This window comes from Xiphophorus hellerii, chromosome 22 (genome assembly GCF_003331165.1).
Source record: "Xiphophorus hellerii strain 12219 chromosome 22, Xiphophorus_hellerii-4.1, whole genome shotgun sequence".
Lineage (NCBI taxonomy): Eukaryota > Metazoa > Chordata > Actinopteri > Cyprinodontiformes > Poeciliidae > Xiphophorus > Xiphophorus hellerii.
In genome coordinates, this window is record NC_045693.1 from 8,824,844 (window position 1) to 8,843,782 (window position 18,939).

Genomic DNA, 18,939 nt, shown 5'->3' on the forward strand with positions numbered 1-18,939 from the left:
TGTCATTATTTACCGAACGACACTTCATGACAACAGTCATAACCATTCATGAAGACTCCTTCATGTTCTTGACAGATTTTATGTCATATTTATGACAGTGTCATGTCATTCTTATGCACACCCCGTCAAATAAAGTGCTCCCGAAAATATAAAACATGACAAATTCAAGGAAGGAGTGCAACATTAAGAGACAGATGTTAGCTCGCTACCAAAGAGAGAAAAAGTGTTTCCATTTTTAAAACCTGTTTGTTGTTCATTTGTTTGTGTGCAGCTGACTCAACGGGAACACATTCCCTGTACACCACCTACAAGGACTACGAGTTGATGTTTCATGTGTCCACCATGCTCCCCTACACGCCCAACAACAGACAGCAGGTAAACTTTGTGCTTTATTACCTCCACTAATCACATCATTTGCTATTTTGCGTGGAGAATCGCCATATAATGGTTTTAACAAGTCCCTGGGCAGCTTCTCTGCAAGGATCGTTCAGTGCTGACTTTTGCCAGCTGTCCCTAGAGAGCCGTTTTGCCATGGTAATAACCTATTAGCTGAAAACACGAGCATTGCCATGGAGACGGTGCCCCATAGTTGGATTTTAATCAGTGCTTCCTCATGGGATGGACCTGCCGCTGTAGTAGACGAGCCTCTGTCTCTTTGTGAACAAGTGGGATTAAGTGAATGTAGTGGCTGATGGGCAAATGGTGGCTAGTAATGCATAATTGACAATGTTTCAGTACGTTGTTGTCTGTCCTAATGTATGGAAGTGCTTTCTGAGCCCTTAATAAAGCCTGTGCACACAGCCATGTAAAAGCATTCACTTTGAAAGGACTCAAGGAGGTTAAAAATGATGGAGAGAAGCAGTGTAATGTAGTGGAACCAGTCTGTCAAGTGCATCTTATGTGATTGGTATTGACCGTTTGCAACTACGTCACTTAATCATTCAAGGCGCCATGATGGACGTCGGAAGTGAGAGACGTCGTTTTGCTGAGTGACTGAGGTTCGTTTTCCTAAGTTGTTTTTGTAATCGTAGTTACTTATAAAGTATAGGACCGTTAATCTTCCTACCTTGTAAAAAGTGTTCGCTGCAAATCTGCGGTTACATCGAGGGCTGACAGTCATTATGATTGATGGCTGCTATCCATCGCCACCGTATATTTCCTAACTTTCAAAGTTATAAAATAAAATGACAAGTTTGGTTTGTATCCTTGTTTGTTTGTGCAGCATCCTATGACTTTTAAAAGTGAAACCAACTAAATAAAAGCGATATTAGGCCACCACATGTGCATTTTTTGACAGGCTTTACAGGAGTGCATAGGTTGTTTTGACATCCGTCATGGGGTCTTTCGAAGAGAGTGACGTCACGTGCAAAGGATCTATAGTTGGATAGTTTAATTTAATCCCTTTGGGTAATCTTCCAGCAGCCTCTACTCTATCCCATTTCACCTCTATACCCTATAATCCTGCTTGTTTTAGGCTCTTTCTGACCCTCTCTGGCAATCACATTCCAGACAGAATGAGGTTAAGTTCTTGTGTAGACCATCAATACATGCTATCATGACTGGGTTTAGGTAAATGCCTCTCATTCATTCATGTATATCATGAATTAGGTTGGGTGTTGATATCTGGATGCTCAGAAGAAACAGTAGTATCAGCTATTTGCAAAGTAAATATAATGTTAATTTTATAATTTTAATGTAAAAACAATAAGAAAACCACTGAAAAGATGAAGTGTTCAATGACATTAACACTCGTATCTAACTAGTCTAGAGGGAAGAGTAGTAAAAACTCTGTTTAATAAACCTTTGTTAAGATTAGAACTTGGATTTGTGCTGGTTACAAGTTGGTATACAGAACATTCCCATTCCCCATAATGGTGCTCAATCACCATTATGAATTACCGTTAGCAACACAAACTACTAGTGGTGATTTGTTTGCCTTTTATGTATTTAAACACAAAGGGAACATGTTCCCTAGCCATGGTTGTAAAGCATTGTGTGTGGAAGATTTAATGAGATACAAAGTGCAATTAGTGCCAGTAAACAATTTATTACAGCTACTTCCACTATGTTTTAAACACCCTGTAGCCATATTTGGAAATTTTGGAATGGTATCAAAACTAATTTAACCATGTTTAATCCTTGTACCCAGTCACCACTGCTTTTAGCAGTACAAGCTACTAGCAGTGTCGCCTTTATGAATTCAAGCATTGAAGAAGCCAACATTTTTGGAAATCCAATAAAACAGACAATTAGCGTGTTACTTTTGCTATATTTTAAATAGAGGTGCACCAACTGGTTTTCTGGCCGATCGCCGATTAGCGGCCTGTCCTACCGTTTCTGATTTTGACCGATACCAATTTTTTAAAAATGTCGCTCAATATTAAAGCAAGAAAGTTGCTGAATTGGCAACAGTGGAGTAACTATTGTTAACTGTAAACATGCAGACATGCCCTGGTGGTCTGGTCTGTCAGTCAAGCCTTTCTCACAGGAGAGCAGAAGAGAACAGAGGTTGATTTTTAGACCTTTGCTGAGGTAGATGAGATTGGGGGATAAGATCGGCTTCAGGTGTAAGAATTGGCCAATCACTGATCTCCCAAAATTAAGGAAATCAACACCGATAAATCGGTGCACTATTAATTTTAAATGTACAGCTGCCATATTACATTTTCAGGTAAGATCTGGCGAAAAACTACCAAATTCCAATAATATGGAGGCTAAATTTTGTTTTTCAACTTAGAAATTTCGACATTTTTACATCTAATTAATCGACAATCTTGAAATACCGACTGCATCAGGTTTTACATCGTCTCACTCGAATTTTTGTCTTGAACATTGAATATTCTTTTATCGAGTTGACCTCTTTCATCATGATAACAACTGTTTTTATTGTGTTCTTTTAATACTTTTCACAGTTATTAAGGAAGAGGCACATTGGCAACGACATTGTCACCATAGTATTCCAGGAGCCCGGGGCCCTTCCCTTCACTCCCAAAAACATCCGCTCCCAGTTCCAACATGTGTTTGTTATCGTCAGAGTCCACAGCCCGTGCACTGATAACGTCTGCTACAGGTAAATGGAACAAGCGTGCACTTTGCCTGTAAGCTACTTTATTTTATTAGGCGAGGAAAGGACTCAGGGAACAGAAAAAGAGAAATTGTGCAGAGTTGAACCCTCTATTAAGAAGCAAACTCATATGCTCTTGACAATTAAGGAAGATGGGTTTTATTATTTAAAAAGGACTTTGCAAAAAGGAATTCTTGCTAAATTGCATGAAGACATTAAATTTGAAAGTGTAATAATAATAGCTTGGTGTGCTCCTTCTGTGGTTTCTGCCATGGCTTTGTAGTAATATCCACAAATCACAAGGCTCTTTTGATGTGTTCGGTGATGATACAGTTATTATCTTCAGAGACACCTTTAAATTACGACTTGGAGCTCTGCTTCGAATGTGTTTGCAGGCAAAGAAGACTTTCACTAATAACATAGAACAGAGCAAATTTATCCTCTCTCGCTCATCGGAAAAGAAAAATCTTGAACTTGTCATTTCAAAACAAAATTGTTGCTCATTCAGGGGTGTTACTTTTTAAAGGGAACCTATTATGCAAAATTCACCTTTTGCATGTTTTTGTACTTCTATTTGGGTCTCTACTGCTTCTAAAAACAGCCAAAGCACTTAAAAATAAAAAAATTTTGGCAATAAGTTCATATTTTTTAGTATCTGGAAAATTAGTTGTTTTAGAATATAAAGTCACAAATCAGTAGGTACTGCCCCTCACCTAGCAACCCCAGGAAAGCCCAGCCCGTTACCTAGCAACCCCAGCAGAGTTCCAGCACGTTTGCTCAGCTTATTTGGATTTAAAGTGACAAGAGCTCAAAAAAGACTCAACTGATCAGACTAAAATGTCATTATTTAATAATGATTTTGTACAAAATATATAATGAACATGTTTTGTTTAGTCCTTAGAACTATTCCAATTTGTTCAAGGATGCATAATAGGTCATCTTTAACTGTTACCTATATTGTTTATCCTTGACTTTTTTTATAGCGTTGCCGTATCCAGATCCAAAGACGTGCCTCCGTTTGGACCCCCCATTCCCAAGTCCGTAACTTTCCCAAAGTCGGCTGTTTTCAGGGACTTCCTACTCGCAAAGGTCATCAATGGCGAGAACGCTGCTCACAAGTCGGAGAAGTTCAGAGCCATGGCGACCCGTACGCGGCAGGAGTACCTGAAGGACTTAGCCGAGAACTTTGTCAGCACGGCTACTATAGACTCAGCCGTCAAATTCAGCTTCATTACGCTTGGAGCAAAGAAGAAGGAGAAAGTCAAAGCCAGAAAGGAGGCGCATCTGTTCAGTGTGGGAGCCATCACCTGGAGTGTCTGCGCCCGGGACTTTGGGCAGTCGATGGACATTGACTGCTTGCTCGGCATATCCAACGAGTTCATTGTGCTCATTGAAGAGGAGTCGAAAAACGTAGTGTTTAACTGCTCATGTCGCGATGTCATTGGATGGACCTCAGGGATTATGAGTATTAAAATCTTCTATGAGCGCGGGGAGTGCATCATGCTGTCTGCCCACGACAACTGCGGCGAGGACATCAGAGAGATGGTGCAGCGACTCGAGGTAATACCCTTAAAAACTCATCTCTAATAATCTGAGTGATCTTAGAGGTCGTAAACACTGCTGGATTAGAATCATCTTGTGGCAAAATACCTTCTTCATCATACTTTAATCCACTGCCTTCTGTGTAAGTCTGAAATCGCACCATACAAACATTTCAGTGAACACAAGTCTTAATATTCAGCTTCAGAACTGCACAACCCTCTTATAAAAGGCGTAAATTACTTAGCATTTTCTCTGACTGTGGATAATTGTGGGTTTCATCATTTTTCTTTCAACATAATGAACAAATTAAAGTAAAAACAATTCAATTCTTTGCAGGGGGGTGCCAAACTGTGCACTAATTGAGGGAACGTGCAGCCCACGTTTTAGTAACGCTTAAAAAGGAAATAATAGGAACAAATTCTAGCATTTAGGGGTTAGTATTCAATTTGCCTTTAGACTTTTCTTAAAGATTTTTCTAAAAGATAAAGAAATTACTGTAATAACAAAGGGATATTTGTGTTACATTTTAGATCACAATCTGTTTCTTCTTTAGATGTGTTTTAGCCTACTTTGTGTTGTCAGAGAGGTTTTGCATAAGTGATTTATTGAATCTATAAGTTAGGCAATAATCAGTTCTGGCTGTGACTCATGAAAATAAATAAAATATTGCATCATTTACAGCTAATTTGTGATTTAACAGGTATACATTTTGGTTTGGCTATCCTTTCTGCCTTAATTAATGACATCATCAATTTCAAAACTATCTTTTGTATTTAATCAGGTTGTTTTTATTTTATATTTACATTTGTTTGATGATCTGAAACATTATGGGATTAAAGCAAAACATGTCAGCATGTATCATGAAAGAGACAGAAAGCTCAAAAGGAAGATACATTTAGCCTTCCTGTTATTAGCTCTGTTGTCTTTTTGAACAAAAGCCCCCAGAGAAGGTATAATTTTTGACTTATTGTAGGTGTTTTCATTTTCATATCTGGAAAAATTCAGATATGAAACAATGAAATTTCCATAACTACAAAAGAATGACAAGCACTTGCTGTAGCTTAGCTCTCTGTTTTAGCATCCTACCTAAGCAACAGACTAGCTTCCAGAGAAAGCATACTTTCCTTGCCATCTCATTGATACCAGAAATAGCTGACGTTGCGTCTCTTTACCTCAGCAAGACCTTATTTACTAATTGAGATTCTGAGCAACTGGTCAACTAATTTGTAGTGCCTTTGAATTTTTTATTCATGCTAGCTTTCAAAAATTGAAATCTCTTCTCCTTCTTGGTGTTCTTACAGCGGTTGGCCAGATGGCCAGCAGCCAGACATCAGCTGGGTGGCACCCAGAGTGAGGTTTCAGACTCTCTTATTTCCAAGCAGCCTGTAAAATCTGTGGAGGGTGTTGGTCCGTTACGGGATGATGACTGCAAGCGCTGCTTGATTAAGTGTTGAACAAAACAGTTTTTCTAAGCAATGGAAAGGAGGTTTCCTGTGGTAGTTTTAGTCAAAATGTCAAATAAATAAAAGGACTGGGAAGCCGTTTCCTTGTGCAGCATAAAGAGAGCAGTCTGTCATCAGAAAGACCCTGTAAAACTCAGTTTTACACTCATTTGTCATGGAAAAATGACTAACTCAATGTTTAGTGGTTTCATTTGAATAATTGTGGTCTCTTTGTGGTGAAACAGACCGTTTTTGCCTGACCGACTGACTTGCTTTGTTTTCTTCATCAGGTCAGCAGTATTATTGCATGTTTAGCCTGACATCTCTCCTGTCAAGTCCCATATGTGTTGCAACCTTACACTGCGCTTCCCCTGTTTAGGGTTTGGTTCCAGTCAGCATTCTGAGATAAAGTTGCTGCTTGTGTTTGTGGCTTTTAAACAGGGACTCCAGTACGGAGGCCCCTATGGGACATGGAGGATGTTTTTTCTTTAGGTTCTCTTGCAATAATGTACTGATCAGTTCATGTGGTATAACTGAATACTGAAAGTCTTTCTTACGTTGGCCATTGTACTTTCTGCTATAATATAAGGTTTTTGTAAGGTTTTTCCATGTATTGATATCTTATTTGTGAAATATCTGAAGTTATATAAATATTTTTTTGGATAGAAATCCATACTTCCAAGATAAAAACAGAAACTTTCTGCAAGAAGGAAAGAAAGAAAAAATACATCCAAACTATTTGGACTATTTCTGAGTTATGTTCACGGGGTAGTAAAGTCATCTGGCAGTTTTGATTGTATATTTTTTGTGTTGGTAGTCTGAATGATTCATAAATGGCTGTTTTGATGTCCATCTCAGTTTTTTGCACCAAAGAGTTAAGAATATAAACACTTTTTCACTGAGGTTCTTTAAATGTGTATATATTTGAAATTTTAAATTGACATTTGTGACTGTACACAAAATAGACCAGCTTATTGCGAGGGAATTCAAAAGAAAATTTTTTTCCCATGTCACCTATGGGGCTCTGTACTCCAGAAAGGATTGTAGATTTCCTGCCTTTTTTGTTCTTTTTTTTTTTAGCTCATGGCTTTGAATCCACAAAGGTGTATAGTTCACATCGCAAGTTAATATGAGGTAAACCATTAGGAGATATCATTGCATTTTCATCTACAAGCAAAAAAAAAAGAAGCTGCCGCTGTCACCGACTGCTCATTTAATTGAATGAAAGATTAGCAATGAAACTGTTTTCTGCCGCTGCTGAATTGGAGGACGTGTGGGTGCAGGTACTGAAGGAGGCGGCTTAAAGAGGACACCAACCCAGTTTTTACAGGGGGAGGAGTGGAAACAGACACAATTTTGGCTCTAACAGACTAAAAATAGAGGCCGTTTGGCCTCATACTGCTTCACTCCCTTTAAGAACTTCCCACCAAGTCCTGTTCTCCCCTTCTTTTAAGCAAAGCCCCGGCCTCCTCTGTGTGACATTGTGAGATTTTGGTACAGACATCTGTTACTTCGAGTCTGCAAGCACAAGACGCTGTGCAAATATTTGCCAATGCTCCTTGTTTTGCTGGACTTTCTGTTTTTATTATTATTTTTATTATTATTATTATTTTGGCCATTTAAGAAGTGCTTACTGAATATCTGATTAGACGAGCGTTTGTTGTTAGTAACTTGTAGGTCAAAATTCTAAATTTGGTTTGGTTTTACAGCATTTAGAGAAATGTTCATCAGTTTTGGATCGTCAAATAAATTACAATATCAGAGAAAACCTCAGCAGGAAGCTGTAAGAAGCCATCTGAACCAGCCTGGGCATTTGCCTGATAATCTTAACAGCTGGTTTTGCCTCAAAGCTGCTATCAGGTGTTTGTGATAACTGGCAATGAATTGTTTTACATCTCTGCAGAGGTTTCTGGTTCACCCCTTGGAAGAATTTTTAATTCAACCAGATGTAAACGGTTATAGAGCAATATTTCCTTACACTGGTCCACCTTATTTTAATCATAGCAATTTTAATAATGGCTTATTGACAGACCTTTGCTGAACTGCAAGATGTGTTTAAGCCGGGAAATATTTAAAACATCCAAGTGCCTCGAGGATCACGGTTGGGAAGGACTGTTAAAACAACTAAATCAAATTTACCTTTTTTTAGTTTATTTTTTTCTTTTGAGTTATTCAGATGTTGAATTGCTAGTGCTTTTGATCACTTGTGTAGTTGTGAAACCCAAACAGTCTCAAGGTTACGAACTGTTGGCTGAATCTTCTCCTTCAGGATTTTCCTGTTGGAGAGCAGAAAAGAAGAAGCCCCAAAACATCACAATACCACCAAGTTTGATTGTCGGTATGATGCTCTTCTTCTGTAAAGCTGGGTAAGATTGCCACCAGATGTAGAAAATGGCTCATTCTGCAGTACCAAAGCGTTTGAAGCATCTTCTGACCCCTTTAATCAATAACTTTATGTCCAATTTGTTATTTAATGTATTTAAATCAGTACATGATGTGTTGTAGCCTGCTTCATGTTGTTTGACCGGTACCATTTAAACCAGTCTTTCTCAAACTATGGTCTCTAGACCACTAGTGGTCCGCGAGGTACTGCATGTAAACAACCGTTTATTTGCTGTTGCGTTAGCTCAAAGTGCGACGCAACAGCTAACTTAAAAAAGGATTGTGTTTAAAAATAATAATGGATAAATGACTTACTAAAAAGAAAAACTGCCAGTGGAAAGTTTCTCAGGGTGAGCTAAAGATAAACTTTTGTTTTTGAACAATATTACGATACATAGCATGACGCAGATGTTGTGTTGTTGCGGAGGAAATTTCAAATTAGATGGTCCTCAGCCTGAAAAGGTTTGTCTTGTATTAAAACTTTTTGATGAGCTAAAATGTGTGACAAAGCAGCCATAGCAAAAACAAATCCGGTATGTGGCAAATATTTTTTTCACAGCACTTTACATGAGGTCTCTGCAGGTAAAAAGGTGTTTTATGAACAAAATACTGTGATAAACTGAAATGCTCAACAGAGCTTAAAGATGAGATCTGGTTGAAAAAGATTTTGCATGTCTTAACCATGTCAGAAAGAAGAGAAAATCCCTCCAGAACCTGAAGAAGTATTTTCCATAATTAATCTTGAAAGGACACAGATGCCTTTCAGTGTCAGCTCATCTTATCATAAGAAAGGACAGAGCAGGATATATTAGCATTTATGATTAGCCAAAGGAGATCACTTTCTCATCCACTATGTTAATCTTCCTTCTCCTCTTTCCTGCTGTATCTGTGAAAAAAAAAAAAAAAGTTTTGCAGGAGAAGCCCTGGATTAGTATTTGGAGCAGAGGCATATTGGAGCAGTAGGCCTAGCCGCGCTGACCGTGCGGACGTCGTCCCAGAGGTGTCTGTAAATGTCCCAGCGGTTGACTCGAGTCGTGTTTCACTCTGTGGATTTACAGGCTGCCGGACTTGTGATGTAATGCGAACCAGGGCGAACAGATTACCCACTGTAACCTACAGAGAAGCTCAGAGTGAGAGCACAACTAAAAGCTTTGTGGAGAAGTCCTTCTCCCCAGGGAGCTCCGGAGCCGGGTGGCCGCATGTTTGGCCTTTATTAGACAAGTCCTCTTGGCATGGAGGCATGTATTTCTACTTCTGTTTTGTTTCCTTTGCATCGTGGGTTGCTCAGTTAGTTTGTTTTGTCTTTTTTTTGTGCTATATGCATCCATAGAAAGCTAATTATAGCAGCATAAGAAATAGCAGAAGTTGTTTTTCTTCCTTTTTTGGCGTTGTTGACAGACAGGATATGGGCAGAAAGAGAAGGAAGGAAGACATGTAGCAAAGGTTGGGATTCGTACCCAGATGCCTTCCACCGCTACACTCCATTTGTTTTATACTTTGTAAGACTAACCTAGATACATTTAACTAGAAATAACTTATTAAGCCTCTTGCAATAAGCAAAGGATCAATTAATCGCATGATCAGTTAAAATGAGCTCAATAATTTCCATTCTGCTGATAAATAGTATTTGAAGGGTAATTTTGTCTATATTTTTTATTTTTGGTTTCGGTTGTGTTCTGTTTTTATTTGTTATTTTTGGTTGTCATGTTGATTTTGGATATTTAAAATATTTTTCAGTTCCAGTGCAATGTGTTTTTGCAAAATTAAAGTTTATTGATCTTTCAGAGGACAAGCTCGCATTATTATCCAATTATCAATATATTACTTGAAAATGGTCTCAGGACAACAGTATTGTCATTTATTGCAATAATCACTGTGAACATTTATTGTCCAGCTAAATTTGTTATTGTGACAGGCCTAATTATGAATAAATATTATTATTATTTTCAACTATGGATCCTTTTAAACCTTTTTAGGTTTAGTCACTGGTAAAAGTATGTACAAAAATACATTTATTGCATTGCAGTGACATATTTTTTGAATGTGAAAATAATCCAAATATTTTGTTTAAATAGAATAACCTGTGCCAACTTATTGATATCCCAACAAAAATGTTTATAAAATAAGTGTAAGTGAAATAATGAAATATTATCCTTATTATTAATCCTATTTTAGCTGAATCAAACACACTTCTTGTTTCTTTGCACTATAAATATAATGAGACACAAGTCAGTTTGGCAGTAACCCAACTTTTAAATGTACTCCCTTGTAATCAACAGACTAAATAAACTGTTGCGTTTACAAAGGTAAAAATGTGGAATTTGCTAAAGTCTACAGGGACTTTAACTGGAACAGAGCGCTTTGATCAGATGAGACTAAAAACACGAGATGAAGAAGTGGAAAAGCATTTCATGTCTGCTGTTGCGTATGGTGGAGGATTTATGACTCTGTGGCCTGTTTCTCTTCCAAGGGTTCTCAGAAGCTTGTTAGAGTGCATGGCATCTTAGAAATATCAAGATTATTTTTACTCACATGATTTATATTTAGAAAATAACTTTTTTTGATGAAAAAAAACCCCACTTATCCCAGAGGAGAAATTTCTAAAGAAACACAGGAGCTGCAGGATCTTTTGACAATCGTATACATATAAAATGTGCTGCTGCACAGTTTCACAGTTACGTTTAAAGCACATCCAGCCGGTGTCAATCACTGCTAAGATGGATGTGACACCATGATCCTGTGCTGAAGAGAGCCAGCTGTCTAAATCCATGTGGTGCAGATTTTATTTCAGCAGCCATATCAAGATACAACCCCAGATCTGATCAGATTTGTCACACTTAATTCTGAGTAGAAGAAAAAAATAACATCTTAAATAAAAATCTAGAGGCCAGTGAAGTGAAAATGGGTAACCATTGTGAGTTTTAATAGGATAATGATGCAAAACATAATAATAATAATAATTTTTTTATTTCAAGGATATTCCCAGTCTAATTTTTGATGGGCTACAAACAACAGTAATACAAATCGTAATAAGTAAATCCAGAGTATAATACATGACATTTAAAAACAAATGGCTGAATCATTACAAAAATAGTTCACCAGAGTGATGATCAACTTTCTTTGATGGTCATATCTGTACACAGATGTAAATTCTGCAGAAAACACGTAGCAAAGACTGAGTCTGAATGGTCTGTTCAAAAAAAAAAGAATTGTCTAAAATCCTTTTCCATATCATAGGATAAGACTAAATGCTTTTCTATTGCTAAAAAGGAGTTGTTTTACTGTCAAATAAACTACCTTTTTTTTTTAAATAATGTATTTCTCCACTGCATAAATCTGCTCAAATTACATGTATTTTAAGTCTTTTTGCACATCTTTACCAGAAGGTTTAATGAACGTGGAGGCTGCAGCATAACAGACAAAAGCAACATGTTCAAAACTCAAAAAAAAAAAAATCCTCACATTTTTTTGATGAGGCTTTTGTCAATTTGTGAACCAAATCAGAATTAATCAGCACCATTTGTAGGTTTAGCAGCCAGTTCAAACCCTGACGTCTTAAAACCTGCCCCGACAAGCTGCTGCTCTAACACGCACTTACTGATTAAAATGAATGCTCACATTTTCCCCGGGGAAATGCGTGACCCATCTTCATAGATGCGTTTCAGTTTTTTTGAAGACCACCATTAATGACCAGGTTTTGTCGTGTCTATGAAATACGCTTCTGCTTCACTTTTACAGATGGTGTCATCACTGTCAGAGCTGTGTTTGTCTTTTCTCTCAGTGTGGATTAGATCCAGCATCACTCGAATTAAGACTGTTAATGTTTGCCATTTTTTGACAGTATTTAGAGTTTCATGTCGTCTGTAATTAACGGACAACATTTGCTTTGATACGGAAAGACGTCTGTCAGAATCGCAACAGTGAGAGCTCTGTGCTGAATGTTGATGTTTTTATCTACTGTCACATTCAATATATTAGAATATTGTAATAAAGTACATTTATTTCATTATTTAATTCTCTAATTGACAAATATATGGGTTAATTGCACAGAGAATTGTGTTTTTAAGCTTATTTTTCTGCTAAATATGATGATTTTCCACTTACAACTAATGAAAACATGACATTTGTTACATCAGACCAATATAACAATCATTCTTGATACAGAAACCTGGGCTTGCTGAGTTTAATACCTGTTTAAAGGTTATTATTTTCAGAAGATATATTTAATATTTCCAAAATTATAAGCAGAGCTGCAGTGATCAGGCTTGACCTGATCAATACTGAGTTCCAGTTTTTCTTTTTAGGTCTGATTTGCCAATTCACAATTTTGATCAACTTGCGTTTTTTTTCTAAGGTTTCTAACATGTTAAGAGACGAAATTGGTACAGGTTTTTCTATAGTCACTTTAAATGTGACAGTAAATGAAGGAACTACAAGAATACACATTAATTCATCAGGAAGAATGTGTTACTAGTTAATCTGTTAAATAATGAGTTAGTAGTTGAGTTCTTTGTTATTTGAGTTGCCAAATACTGATCAAATCCGTTCAAAGATAAATTGGCCAACTCCAATCTGCGGCCAGTTGTTGGGTTAATCTTTAATTACGCATCTATTCTTTGAGATAATTAATTCAAAATTATAGTTCAGCTTTTCGGAGAACAAATTGAGTTTAATACTTTAAAGGTTTTAAGAAAAATACTTATTGTGTAATGTTGTCTGCTGAATTTAGCCGTGTACATGCTGTAAAAGAAGATTCTGACCTAATGTTTCTAAAAATTTAGGATTGAGTCTGATTGTGTGCTCAGTTAGTGTATGATCGTGCATTTGCCATGGGCTTTCTTTCATACAGCATGGCATGTTTTCTACCATATGGAGTCTGTAGAGGGTTAACAATCCATAGCCTGTGTTAATGTGTTACAGCAGCCACTCTAAAGTAAATGGAGGCAGTCACCCACAACTGAACCAAAACTAATCTAATGGATGATTACAGCTCTTGGTTGTAGAGTTAGGTTCTTTATTTACCCCAAAGAAACGGTCAGGAAGCTTCACAATAATGTTATAGCCACAATCATGAGTCAATAGAAAATTGCTTTTCAGTTTTCAGTTTTAACACGGATAGTCACGCAGCAGAAAGTAGGTCACATGAACTTTGCCTGAACCTGGACTGCGTTTTATGAAAGGGTGATGCCAAGCCACCTCTGGGGAAAAAGACAGGCTGAATTTACATGAAAGTGCATGATGGAAACAAGACCAGGCTTTAATTTCTTCCAGACATGCATTGGACAGGCTCAAAATGTCCATCAAAAATTCATGGGTGAAGTGTCATGTCTCTGACGGCAGTCTAAAAGCCAACAGGGGGGAAAAAAAAGGTGGCGTGTTTAATTTGTTTTCTTCATGCTGGAAATGAACAAAATGAGCCGGCAGCTGATGCAGATCATGTTTGTGTATGACTGTTGTGCTCCAGAGGCCGCTTTAGACACAAACTCTGTCTCACGAACACAACTCTATGGAGACGCCGGTGTCTTAGGGGCCAATTAGATTCTCATTCATGCAGCTTCCATAGACCGATTGTAGGTTCTGCAGACAGAAACAGGTGTGTTTTTGTTCCTTTTCAGGCTCTTTAGCTCAGAAATGGTTACTTTTATATCTAAAGATGTTTTTAATTTGTCAAACATGCATACTTGTTTGTTCTGCCAAAAACGGTTTTACTCAGCTTCAGGTGCTCAGTGTTGTTTTCTCTTTTGTGTGTATGTCAAATGAACCACCCTGCAAAAGTATTTGTATCCCTTGAACTATTACACATTTTGTCATGTTGCAACCAAGAGCTTAACCATATTTTGTGGAGAGTTTATACGAACGAAGAAGTGCATAATTGTAAAGTCGGGGGCGGGGGGAGTTCCCTGTATTTAATTTACTCTGATACCTTTGTTTAAAATCCATTGCGGTCAATTGTCTTCATAAATCGATGCAAATAGAGTCCGTCAGTGTATAACTTAACCTCTGTGTGGATGTAGCTGAGAAGAAACAAACACAATCATCAAAACCAAAGAAAACAGAAGACAAATTAGGGCTGCAAACTTAAAAAGGGAACACATTAAAAACGTGCCAGCAGAGCAACTGCTGGCACGGATAAAACCCATTAGAGACCTGAAACATGGCGTCTCTAACCAGCTTTTCAGACTGAAGCACTGTCATGTGTGAGAATAGCCTAGTCAAAGTCCAGACCTACATCTAATTGAGAATCTGTTGGAAGACTTGAGAGTTGGTTTAAGTTGTTTAAAAAGAAAGAGTAAGTGTCGAAATCTTGCATAATTTTGTTCTGCCTGCCGAACTTGACACCAGGATCAGGTAAAGCTCTGTGCAAAATGTTATGTGATTGGATAGAAGTTTGTTGCCGTGTTTTATGTGTATTTTCAAATCTCTTGTCAACTTTAAACGTTTTTTAACTCAAAAACATGACGGCCGGCTGGATGACTGCCCTCGCGCCCCGGGCACAGGGCTGATATTTCGCTTTAGCTAGTCTGCTTCCATTATCTGGTTTTTGTATGTGCAGGAGACAATGATGAACATTTATTTGACCTGGTAAAGAATTACACATTTCTACAATTATTACGTATTGCCTTTGATTCTGATTCCAGATTACCACCAGAGGCTGTGAGACTACAGAGATGACGTTGCGGAGGAATAGTCTCGGCCAGCTTGGCTTTCACGTCAACTTTGAGGGAATCGTGGCCGACGTGGAGCCGTTTGGCTTCGCCTGGAAGGCCGGGCTGAGGCAGGGCAGCCGGCTGGTGGAGATTTGCAAGGTGGCCGTCGCCACTCTCACTCATGAGCAGATGATTGACCTCCTGCGCACATCCATCACCGTCAAAGTGGTTATAATCCAGCCGCATGAAGACGGTACTCCTCGAAGGTATGTTTTTACTTTTCTTAATTGTACATCACTGTACAAGGCATTGATGTTAAGTATTTTCTGTCTTGGTATGGCATAGACAAATAAAACAATGGGTATGCATACCTTTGCATACTCCATCTCCTTATAGTTAGTGGTCTTTAAAGTTTCTACTGTAAACAGGTTTTATGTTAAAATATCTGCTGTGATTTTTAACAATTGAATAAGAATACAACTTTGACATTTAAAACCTTGTAAAAACCCTGTAACAGAAGAGTCATGCTCTTGTTTTTTATATTGCTGAGGGAAATCGACTTGACATTTGCTCTCATGTAGAAGATAATTAGCATAGAGAAATGCTTACAGAACGTCATTGTCGGCGTTTTATCCTGTTTTCTCTGGGGAGAAACGTCCGACACAGCTGTAGAGTCACAAACATGGCCAGTCAGCTTTTCTCACTAATGATAATGAGATGAGCTTTTTGATTAATGGCTCAAATCTCACCACTATTGTTTGACGGCTCACATTGGAAAATTGCTTTTTTCCCCCTTTAACCTGGCATAATGTTCTTTTGAGCAATTAGGAAGTGAGGATTTTCCACGCGCCCTTAGGGAGGTTTTATTGCTCGTTCACAAAGAGAAGCCCATTTCAAACAATCGATCACAATTTATGATGAGAGAAGACGTAAATCTGTGTAAAACACTTGTTCTGAGAGCACATCCAAGTGTTTTGTCTGTGAGGGACAGACCGAGCTGTGAAACCCGCCGTCCGCCACTCTTTCACACTCACATTTTTGACATCTTTGTTTTGCGTCTGTTTCAGGCTGACAGATTTGTGCAGCAGAAAATGCTGGTTCCCCCATCACTATGAAGAGTGTAGCTGAATGATTTGACTGTGTCTCACACTGCATGATACGAGGGAAGAATCCTGGCTGAGCAATCTTAGATTGGGTCATATGTATGTTGCAAAATATCCAGAATAAGGTTAAACATCTGTGTGTGTGCGCTCCATCAAAGGCTTTGCTATTATCTGTCTTCAACTCTGTGTTCCCGCCTGGCAACAAAGATGTAACATATTTGCTCCCCCAGATGGTGGTCTCGTCTGTGACTCTGACGAAAAAGCTTCTCTGGCAGAACCGCCGTCTAATCCTCTTACCACAATCAGCAATGATACACGATGATACAATCATAATCGCTGTTCAGGGAAAGAGAAAACCTGGCAAAACAAACATCGGCCAAAGCTGGTCCTGTGTCCACAATGCCAGTTCAGCTCACTGGAAGCACTGGTTCCAGAGGAAAGTGTGCTCTTGACATCTTGTCTCTGCCAGGAAGACAGTTTTGTTTTGGTATGAGTCAAAAAAATGAAGAACTTGTTTTAGAAATGCATGTACGTATAACTTCCAGCATTGCTGTAACAACCGTCACATTTATTTACACATCTGGTTCAGATGTGATGTATAAAAAGCCTTGATAATGCTCACATTTAAAGAGTAAAAAATCTGAAGTAAAGATTTTCCACAAAATCCATAGTGACAGATTTAATGCAGTAAAACGTCGACTATATTGTTTCGCAATATTGATGCCTTTAAGCGGGGGCATTCATCGTATCATTTATAATTTATTGTGAATTATTTCTTATACGATAAGAATCCTGATTTAATGTTTTCAATACATTTCAACTACTGATGTTTAAGAAACTCAGTATTATAAGAAATACCTTCACTGTGTGTTCCTCAAGAGCTTCAATAAGTATCAGTGAAGTCGAAAATTTAAAATTTTTTAATCACACATCCTGAAGGCTATTTCAAATAGGAATGTTTTTCAAGAACAGTATTTATGTTTGTGTCTCTATTAATACTATGTTTTGCATTCATAGACATAAAGTTACTTAAAAAATAAGTAATAGATAATTTTTATTGTTATCATCATGGTCCTATATCACGATATAGAACCGTGCCAGAGTTCAAGACGTAGTTTTGTAGGCGGACCAGAATTAGCTTTTTTTAATCGGTATTAGAGTTTGATTACGCATTCACATCTCCCCAGGACTTTCTAGGAAAATGAACTAGAGTTAGTTTACCTACCCTAAGATGAGGACACTGTTTGTTGTGTTTAAGTAATTTGGATGCATTTGAACAATTTTCTTATTGCATCTGGAGAGAAAGCAGGTTCCTGGTCCCACCATATGTCTAGGTCTGTCACAATAACAAATTTTGCCGGACGATAAATTGTCTACAGAAGGTATTGTGATAAACGATAATATTGTTGTTTGAGACTGTTTTCAAGTAATTTAATGGTAATGGCATAATAATAATGCAAGAACATATTCTCAAAGATTAATAAACTTTAAATTCTAATGAACATTTAACACTGAAACTGGAAGACATCTTAAATATTATAAGTAAATAAACAAAACAACGGAAATAGAATTAATAATAAAGTCTCTATAACAAAACTGACCTTGAAAAACACGGACTAGTTGAGACCAAAGAACCAGACCGAAGACTTTTGTTATCCAGTTTTTGGTAGAAATAGAGAAAAAAATGTCAAATGGAAATTAAGTTTGTTTGAATTTATTACGCGATTCATTCATTTATTGTCCATGTTAATTTTAATGCTTTTGTAGGGGTACTCTTCTAAAATAATTGTTTCTTGACGTGGTATACTAAGTAATTTATGAGTAAGTAAATATGAGTTACTACAACACTTAATTTGGATCAATAAAGCATTTTGAATTTGAATTCTTATTTAATAATAAATCTAAATATGTAATATGGTATTTTAACATATTTAAGTGCATATTGAAAAGACATCTGCCTTATATAATATGACCCAATTGGGCAGTAATAAACCAAATGTCCACTGTCTTTTCATGAGAATCCAAATATTCTGTCCTCAGTCCTGAGAATCGCTAAGAAGGTGAGAGGTCAGGCAAACAACTTTGAGAGTCCTCAGCTGTTTCTGCTGCTGCGTCTTTGAGTTGCTAAAATGTTGCCATCAACAATAAATGCTCCAGTTTCTCCTCTTATCTCAAAGGAAAGGAATTCAGTCGGTCCCTGGGGACTAGAGAGATGGGGGGTTAGTTGAGCAACAATGGACCAGTCTCATGACCTCCAGACAAAGTCCCCTGGCTCCACAGAGCCACCATGACGGGGATCATGTTTTTACTAGCACTTGTAGCAGCTAACAGTGGATTTCTTCTTCTTTTTTCCATTTAGCAATGTGTGCTATTGATGTCTTCTTCTTTATTAAACTGCATTTTATTCCATATCTCCTCATATGCAGGAGATATGGCACTTATATTAGTGGTACCTTGCATCCTATGGATTTAGACTGAGAGCTGGATGTTGTTTTAACAAAAAGCAAAATGAAATGCTTTTCCATCGTCACTCTGAAAGGCTTTAAACAAGTTCAACATGTTATTCTTGGATCAAACTAATGGGTTAAAGATGGAGAAGATTAGGTCTTTGAAACAGGAATGCGATGCACAGAACATGGCAGTGATTGCATGTGGTCATGAGTTATGTGGAAATAAACAAAAAAAATCACCTCAATATGCAATATAGAGGGATATTACAGGACATACAAGTAGAAACAGACAGACTGTCATTGCATAAC

The 18,939-nt window shown here is 37.6% G+C and overlaps 1 protein-coding gene across 6 annotated transcripts in view; it reads left to right on the forward strand.

Annotated features, from left to right (window-relative positions):
* The window catches only part of LOC116713200 (signal-induced proliferation-associated 1-like protein 2), a 116,401-nt gene that overhangs the window by 58,402 nt on the left and 39,060 nt on the right, over nucleotides 1-18,939 (forward strand). For all 6 annotated transcript variants that reach the window (XM_032553273.1, XM_032553271.1, XM_032553272.1 and 3 more), the window contains 4 exons: nucleotides 272-375; nucleotides 2,913-3,070; nucleotides 4,048-4,624; nucleotides 15,069-15,343. In XM_032553273.1, the coding sequence (XP_032409164.1) occupies nucleotides 272-375; nucleotides 2,913-3,070; nucleotides 4,048-4,624; nucleotides 15,069-15,343 (1,114 nt within the window). The remainder of the gene's footprint in view (nucleotides 1-271; nucleotides 376-2,912; nucleotides 3,071-4,047; nucleotides 4,625-15,068; nucleotides 15,344-18,939) is intronic.